Here is a 9,480-nt window from a genome sequence, read left to right as displayed (position 1 = left end):
CAAAAATAACTCCAAAATATGCATATGATATTATAAACTTTCCACTGGGTGTCATACTTTTCACTTTGTAAATATTCTTCTAAAATTTATTAGATTGCGTCTAGATGGCAGTCTTTACGTTTGTTTACTATACCAGTCAATCGCGAAAAAACGTCATTTCTTGGCCTCTTCTTCTTTGTGTTTCACTATTTCTCCCTCAAATATGAGCTCTAGGCGGTAAGTACTGATTTATCTTTTATGGTAGGAATTAGATCAGGTAACGAAAGAAGTAAGATTACTCTAGGAGTTAGTGCTAGTACAATATATCTCAGACATTCCCCCCTTCCCCCCCCTTTCGTTACTTAATTTGCAATTTCTTTGCTCAAAAATGGCAAAATTTTTCATATTGCCCAAAGATCTGGTGGTGAAATAAAATGCCTAATGGTATTCATAAGGCATTAAAATTTCTGTATGATAAGTCACTGCTCTATCATTTTAGTTGCACTCTCAAGTTATTTTTGACTGTGTATTGTATTATGAGTTTAATAGTGACTTGCATATGAGAATCTTAGGTACAAGGATTAAGTTCTATTCTAGGAAACTGTGCAAATGTCACAATGATTTTGTCATTATTGAGAAAGTTAGAGTTGATGGGAATGGAAGATTTTGATATTGCATATTGTTCACTTGAATATTTCCCTTTTCTTTGTTTCATTGCTGTTTTAGTTGTACTACTTGACATTGATAATCAATGAATGTATTTATTGTTATTAGAAAAATATATCCTCAGTGTACTGCGTAAGTGAAAAGGGATTTATCTCAGCACAAAAATCTCTATAAAATAATGAATACTTACAGAAGTAGTTGGGTAGTCAATTTATATTTAGTGTATCCATAGTACACTATGTTTTTATCTCTAATTTTGTTAAAAGATTTAACCAATAGGCTTATGCTTAGTATACTGGGTCCCTTGTTAAATTTACATTAATTTATAAACAAAAGGAAATAAATAGTACTTTTCACCAAATAAGACTACTGTGAATGGCTCGCTTATTAGCAAAGTTAGTTGATTCTTTCACTGGTGCCATGGGAATCAAAGTATGAAATTTGGTAAAAACGTATCAAAGATAACGAGGACGTATAAAATATTGAAACTGTGCAGAACAGGAAGTAGAATATAAGTAGGCAGTTATGGAAGAAGACAAAACATAGGAGCGCAACATTAACGAGATAATAGAAATTGGGATCTGCACCAAAGACTCGCACAAAATCAATATCACAATGTCACAGTAACATTGTCACATTAACACACATGTATCAACTAAAGGATCAGGAGATGTGGGAACCTGGAAATGGGCTAATGTACCTTTTGCCATTAAATGTACACACAAATGAATATTTCATAAATGAAATAAATACTAATACTGTTGAACCTTAATATTTTTAAGGGTTGTACGATAACCCTGAAGAAAGATTTGCATATGTTTGCCATGGACACTGCTGGTATTATTATGTTAGCTTATGGTTAGGCTGTCATAGTCATATCATTACCAAGAGAATTATTTGTAGTGAAGTTATATAAATTGTTTATTGTTATCAAAAGAAAACACAAAAATGCATCATAGAAAATATATCTTGTGTATGTATTTAGTAATACATATGATCAATCAATCATTTAATTGTCCATAGTCTCATTTGCAGAAGACCTGTGGTCACCAGGTAACTGACAGTGGCCTCTGGGTGAGACCATAAGTCGCCCAGGAAATATGTGTTGTCTAGGAATTGTAGTACAAGGTTCTCTGTGTCATGTGTATGGTGGTTGCATCTGAGGTAGAATCTGTGGCCAGGGCAATTCTGTGTTTGTATAGTCTTAATGCTGGATGGTGTCCTGAGTGCAAGCATGCCAGTGTGGTCCTTTTCAGTACAAATTTAGAACCAGTGACATGTACCTGTGTGTGGTGGTCTTACAAGATGGAAAGTGAAGTTCTCCATATTCAAAATCTGTCAACCCCCTCACCTCCATCAGAAGGTGCAGGGCTGGGCTGGCACTTTGTCTTCAGGTGGGGGGGGTCCAAGATATCTTTCAATAAACTTTAGCAGTATTTCTTATACTTTTTATGCATGGAGAGCTGACAACTGGTAAATGCTCTCATCTTCCTACAACTTTCAGCCAGTAACATAGAAACAGTCCCATATTGATACAACTCTGAGAACAGTCCAGATTTTCTTCCCAGAGAGATCTGTGAGAGGTTCTGAGGACCATTGCCAGCCAATGTATGGCTGTGGATTTCCTACTTAGTGAAACTCAGGGCAGTGATTGATTGATGTGATTGAATTTGGTGATCTGTGTTGAAAGACTTTTTAGTGAGCTGAGTGTGTATGTGTTTTTGTGTCGATGTTTTTTATAGTAAAGATGTGAAGTTGTTATGAATATTTGAGTAATATGCTCCTGGTGTAGTTTTTTATTGCATTCTGTTGGTAGTGCTTGTGAGATGTGGTGATAGCTTCTGGTGTAGAATTGTGTTCCTGTTATTTTCATGTGGTGTTCTATGGGTGTATTTTGGTTTATGTATGCAGTGTCCAGTTGGGGTGGTTTTGGAGCATCCTGTTATTACTCTCAGTGCTCTATTCTGTAAAATTTGTAAGTTGTTTGTGTCATTTCGCTGATTGTTGGAAAACATACTGTGGAGGCATAGTCAAAGGTAATTTTTATGAATTAGTTGAAGATGGTTACTAGAGTTTCTTTCTGTATTTCAAAGTCATTGCTTATGATGGTTTTAAGTAGATAAGTTTTCTTGTTTCTGTCTGACAGGTCCTTTATATGTGGGCTGAAAGTCGTATGAGTATGAGACAATAGGCCTAGAATGTTAGGGTTCTTTTCCAGTGGAAGGATTGGGCTATTAGTTTTGCTACTGTTTGTTTTATTATTATTATTATCATTATCATTATCATTATTCATGATTGGTGTGAGTAACATTACTGTTGATTGTTGGGGTGAGGCTTCCATTTTGTTATTTTTGAGTCATTGTTCTAGTTCATCCTATTAGGCTGGGTGTTCTTTGCTGCTGTTTTGTATTTAGAAGCTGTGTCTTACTGCATTACTTACCATACAGCCCAGGCAGTGGGCAGGAGATAGGAATGGCTCTTCATCCATGGAGAGTTAAATGGAAGGAAAACAAAAGGGTGATGGATAGGAGTGGGTTGGGTGAGGTGGGTGCATGCCATGCCTGGCTATCTCCTTTATAAGGAGGTAGAAGCTTTTGATATATAGATAGATTTTATTTACTACACTGTGTTATTATTGTCAAGTCTTGCAAATGAACACTGTTCAATTCTGGTTCTGGAGTTGGGAGATCACTTGTGAAGTGATTGAACAGTATAGGTGAAGGTATTGAACCCTAATGGACTCCACTGCATAGCCCTTTTGTTCCTGAGATTTGGTTATGTTAGGATACTCTGCACTGTTTTCCTGGTATGAAGCTGGTTAACCACTTCTTGATATTGTTACAAATGTCTGTCCCAATGATCTTTTTGGATAATGTGTGACTAGGTGTTAAGGAGCCTGCATTGGGAGGTGCATACCTGCAGCCAAAGCTGTCACCTTTGCCCTATATGCTTGGACTGCTGGGAATCAGAAAGAAGTGTGGGATTCAAACCCAGATCTAAGCAAATGTGAGACCAGCATGTTTCCAATCATGCTACCAGCATACTGTGATTAGGACCTTGTGAAATACCTTGTTTATATCTATGGCTATCATAAATGTATTCTGGTGGGACTATTTGATTGAATCCTTCTAGCACTTATGTGATGTTTATGAGCAATGTGCTGGTGAATTGACCCTCTTTGAATTCATGTTGGTTGGGGGGAGGTGGGTCTTGCTGATTTGATTCTTGCAATTAACCTTTTCTTTAGTTTGGATACTGTGGATAGTATGTCTAACAAAATTCACTAAACACCCTAGATGCAATCCCCACACAAAAAACACATACTACACTGTTTTACACACACTCGTTTCAGACAGGTCCACAGGATCAATTCACTGAGTAAAGTGGGTGGAGCTGGTTTTCTGGAGGCTACAGGCTTCTTTTGAGGGAACTAGGGCAACAGGTTGATGAATTTATCACACTGGGATGAATGGTCAATTGAGTGTTGCATGCTCCTCATCATGTATATACATATACATAGGGAGAGGACGGAAGAGGTAGAGTGAAGGAAAGAAGAAAAATGAAATGAGAAGGAAAAAAAAAGAAGAGAGATGAGATGAAAAGAAAAAAAAAGAATAGATGAGGTGGGAGCAACAATGGGGCTAGATTTAAGTAGTTTTTCCAAGTATGTAGTACCGTATTTTCCGGCGTATAGTGCGCGACTTTTTTCCGTTGGAAGGGCCTAAAAATGGGGGGTGCGCGTTATCCGGTGGTGCGCATTATCTACGGCCTACGATAAAAATTCTGCGGCTGTGTAATTTTTTTTCACAACAACGTGACGATGTTGGCCGTCACAAAGTCGGGAGGCACACTTCTCCGTGACGTTCCGTGAGAACAAGAAGAACAGCCATGGTGACATGAAAGAATACGCCAGCATGGGCTACCATATATAAATATTTGGTATAGGTAGGTATCTATCGAATCTTATTTTTCATGTTTAAATAGGCCTAAACACCATGAAACATGATCAATATTCATGATATTTGCCCATGTTCACAGCATCTTAGTTTGAATTTTTATGTTGGCTTTGTTGCTTCACTTTAGGTATGGTACAAATTCCGTTGTGGCCGTTCATAAAATTGTGTCAAACACCTGACTACAACACCCTCTTTCGGGAGTTATATTAACTAAACGTCACCACGATGAGAGACTGTCCTATTTCACCACTGTCATTGCAGGTTCAAAGCTAAAACGAAACAGTCTGTAGTTTGTTTTAGTATTAAAAAAAAAAAATGGTAAGGACGAATTATTTCCTCAAGATATAAAATGAACATTTTCTGTAAAAATCCCGAAATTTTTCTGAATATCTTACTTTCAATAAACTTTTTTAGATCATATTTCCAAACTAAGCTACAAAGTAATAAGGGACCAACGCACAACATGAGTCATATACCGGTACATGTAGTTCCGACTTTTTCTTAGTTGTGTCCTGATTGATGCCTAAACTGACACTTAATTTAGTGACAAATCAACAGATTTCCCAGCGGTGGCTCTAGCCAATGAAAAATACTTCTCCATGTAACCTCGTTCATATGATATAAATACCGAGGTAAAACTGCGTTATAGACAAATGCGATCGGGCATGCGCGTTATACGTCGATGCGCGCTATCTGTGTACTGAGATAACGAAGTGCATGGGTGCGCATTATAACCTGATGCGCATTTTAAGCCGGAAAATACGGTACATGTTAATGGGTATTTATGCTTACAATTGATTCATATTTTCAAATATATATTTTTTAATGTTATTTGTTTTGTAATTATCCATGAAGATGTTTTTAGTTTTTTGTAGTACAGTATTGTCCTCTACCATTGCATTTTTTTATTTCTATATTTCAATACACAATTGGATTAAACTTACAGATGATTGGATTTGCAAATCTTAAGGGCCACTATACATAGATTCATTAATGTTTAATAGTGTAGCACCTACAAATATGTTGCATCAAATAACAATGATAATTGTTGTCTTGGAGTCTATTGACTGGAAATCCATAGCCCTAGTGGCTGGTAACACTCCTCAAACCCATCCATAGATTTCTCTGGGAAGAACTTAGATATTGTCATCAGCTTATAGTATGAATACTAAGAGGGAAGTCAGTACTTGTTATGCAAAAATGTGGAGGAAACAAAATTAAAGTTGACAGAGAGAGACTGGGCCTAATCTCTCTCTCAAAAAATCACCATTCCACTCCCACACAGTGGGAAGAAAGAAATCCTTGGTAGAACAAAGCCCTGTCAGTTGTAGAAAGCTGCTGTTGGGTTGCCCTCCCACCTGGCCAGAGCTCTCGGGTACTGATGTGGCATAACCCACAGCGGTCCCAGGGGTTGCACTCACAACCACCTGCCCCCTGTGGCTGCACCTCTAGCTGGAGGTGAAGGTTTTGACAAGATTTGAAGATAATAGGCAGTGAGAGGATTACCTCTGAAATCCATTTTGCAGAACCACTCACAAGAACCTGTCATTGGTCCCTTTTGTATCAGGGAAAAAAAAAACAACTTTCTAAAAATCTTTTACATCAAGTTTCTAATTTTTATTTATTTGTTTTATTTATTTATTCTGGGAAGGGATGCAAAGAGGAGATTGTATGAAGGGGTGATTGTGCTGACAGCATTGTATGGAGCAGAGACTTGGAATTTAAGAGTGGCAGAGAGGAAAAGTTTAAATGTGTTTGAGATGAAATGTCTGAGAAGTATGGTAGTGGTTATTAGGTTGGATAGAGTGAGAAACAAGGAGGTGAGGAGGAGAGTGGGAGTGGAAAAGGAGATGGCAGATAGAGCTGATGAAAGGTTATTGGGATGGTTTGGACACATTTTTATGATTTCATACATTTGATCTAGTTATGGACCAAAAGGTCTCCTGTTAGCATGCTCTTCCTTTGTAATCCTTTGTGTGGAAAGCAGAGGTGGAGGGAGTGAACTTGGAGGGGGGGTTGGCAGCTAAGGATTGATGAATGGATGGGGTGAAGGGGTGCTGAGTAAGAGGGAAATGCCTGCTGAGCAAGGAAGGGAGAAGGCAGGAGATAGGGATAGGTGGAGAATGACTGTGTATGGATAATGCTATTATGCAAGGAAGGGGGGGTGGGGGTGCTTATGTGTGAATGATAATTTGATGCAGCTCGAAGGGATTTCTTCCCATCTTCTCTTTTCTGCATGAAGGGATGGAGAGGGGGTGTTGCCTCTGACTTGGCTGCTTCCCTTTTAAAGGGGGAAAAGCTCTCTGTATATAGATAGAAAGACATTTTTCTGTGCAGCTTATTTGTTTGTGTTCCAGTGAAATTGATCTATCATCAGCTTCTGTGTATCCTTTCTTGGTCATGTTGCATATCTTCCACAGTAGAATTTTCTAGAATTGTTTAACCTTTATGTTTTGAATGACATTGTTATGGTACAGAGATTTTAAATCTTTGTTATTATTACTGTGGCAATAATAGGTAGTGTCATCTCCCAGTTGTGAGTGGACATCAGCTTGTTCATTTTCATAAAGTGGCTGAATGAATCAGTTGGTTTGGTTTGTCAGTTTCTGCTAGAATGTTAGACTGTGATATCATAGTCACTCTGGGAAACCTGTAAAAAAAAAACATCAAAATCATAAACAACACAATATGCTATTTTTTTTCTTCTAATAGTACATAGCAAAATGGTCATATTGGACCAACTTTGCTGTCAGTAAGAGATGCAAAGTCCTGTGAATCCTAGCTAATACTTGACAAAACCTATTTTAGTGTTATTTAACTTAACCTAACCTAGTTTGCTCCTGCATCAATTGCTCTGTCAATCATTTGGAGCCCACTGCTGAATAATGGTTTCTACTAACCTCTTCCATGAGCTGAACAACTTTGGCAACTTCTGCCACATTATTTCATCCTTCTGTCTGATTTTCCTTTTCCATTCTTTCCATCTCATGGCATCCAGTCAGTAACACAGTTGTTTCATCTCCCATTTTCCTTTATGACTGAGTTGACTAATTCCATATGTGGTCCTGTATATTCTCCTCACCATTTTCCATTCCAGTATGCTCTTTCATCCAACTTCCTGACAAGATTTTCAGTGTTATTCCTAGAATTAATAACTCCATTGCTATATTGTATTGTCATTTAGATGTTAACACCATGGCCTGTCTGGGGACCTGCTGCCTTATGTATGGTGAGAAGTGCATGTGACCTTTTCTTTGGTATGTTGGAATGGCTGTGATTGTCAATAAAGTCTGAAATCAGTGTAATCAGCTCAATACTGATTAGGTGCTAGCATATATTTATATATGCAACACTGATCTACTACACCTCTGATGTCCACCATTGTGGAGAGGGGTTGGAAAGTCCTGAAACCCTGAGAGTATTTTTGTGCTGACTGGGAATCAAACCTGGACCCTCTGTGTTCCAAAGCGGGAATATTACCCACTGCTCCACATGGGGTCATAGGCCTATTCTGTTTTGGTGCTGTTTTAATGCTAAATGATATCCTGAATGCAAGTGTGCAAGTATTGTTCTTACACTTGAATGATTATTATGTGGGGCTGATGAAAATTGCAGATGGAGTATTGAGTTTGGTAGTCTGTCTTGGAGATCTTGTTTAACCCCCTCCATACAGTGACATCAACATTGGCATCATGTGGTGCGAGTGTGTATATGAGGATGCTTGTTTTGGCATCTTGTATAGATTTGTTGTTGTGATCTACATTGAGTTTGGAGGAGTTGAAACAAATGAGGTGGTGTTTTGTCATTTTATTGTCTCTGTATACTGTAGAATGATCTTAAATTCTCAGAGCATTGCTCGAGAAAAACTCTTGAGGATACCAATGGTGATATTTACATGCACATGGTGGCTGTTTGCTACAACAATTTATTCTTTACTATCTACATCTATTGTATGTCTACAATGTACAGTGCATGAACTGAGTATGGACACTCAGTATCTATGCATAAGTAATTGATGAGCAAGCAATAGAAATGCATATGAAAGTATATATTGGTTGTATGCTGATTTTGGAGTTGGCATTATCTGACACAGATGTCCAGCCGCTTGGCCCATTTGACCGTGTGATGGCAGATGCGCTTGGCCCAAATGCCCACTGTGAGGTCAAACACAATAGGAGGTCCTGTGGGAGTTCTCTAGAGATGGACATTCCATTCTATACTAATGCGTGCATGTGCACACTAGACATTTAAAGAATTGAATATTCCCTTCAATCATCTTGCAACACTTGATTATATTTGTTTTGTAGCTATAGCTGAGTGACCCCCATATTCAGTTAACAGGCCTGATTGCATTTTCTGTGGTTTTTAATATGTTTTATAGTACATGTGTTGTGATGCATCATTGAATCATTGTACATCAGGCAGCCAATGACACCAGTGAGAATTCAACTCGTATTGAAGAGGATGATATGAGTGTGTATGTGTTTTTGTGTGGTATTGGGGGAAGGTTGTTGTATATGTTTGAGTAGTATACTTTTTTCTGCCAGTAGTTTTTGTGTGATGTAATGAAATGGATGACTAGCATTTAGTATTTTAGCATAGAACTGTACAGTCTGGCATTTTCATGTGATATTCTGTGGGGAAAATTTTAGTTTCACTGTGCAGGTGTCCAATTGGAGTGGTTTTGGTGCATCCAGTTGTTACCCTCCGTGCATATTCTGTATTGTTTTAAGTTGTTTGTGTTTGTCTTGATGATAGTTGGGAACCATGCTGTGGAAGCATAGCTGAGAGTGGTTCTTATGAACTGCTTGAAGCTAGTTTTTAGTTTGTTTTTGTGTCCAAAGTGTCTGTAGACAATGGATTTTAGGTTTATTTTCTC

The 9,480-nt window shown here is 38.0% G+C and overlaps 1 protein-coding gene across 1 annotated transcript in view; it reads left to right on the top strand.

Moving 5' to 3' along the window:
* Positions 1–90: 90 nt before the first annotated feature.
* The window catches only part of LOC143029213 (tyrosine-protein phosphatase non-receptor type 11-like), a 200,878-nt gene continuing 191,488 nt past the window's right edge, over positions 91–9,480 (top strand). Inside the window, exon 1 of the mRNA XM_076191786.1 lies at positions 91–216. Within this exon, the coding sequence (XP_076047901.1) occupies positions 203–216 (14 nt within the window). The 5' untranslated portion in view covers positions 91–202. The remainder of the gene's footprint in view (positions 217–9,480) is intronic.

This window comes from Oratosquilla oratoria, chromosome 10, assembly GCF_046742065.1.
Source record: "Oratosquilla oratoria isolate Oo_2021 chromosome 10, ASM4674206v1, whole genome shotgun sequence".
Lineage (NCBI taxonomy): Eukaryota > Metazoa > Arthropoda > Malacostraca > Stomatopoda > Squillidae > Oratosquilla > Oratosquilla oratoria.
The sequence above is the reverse complement of the archived record's forward strand: the minus strand, read 5'-3'. Positions and strand labels throughout refer to the sequence as shown.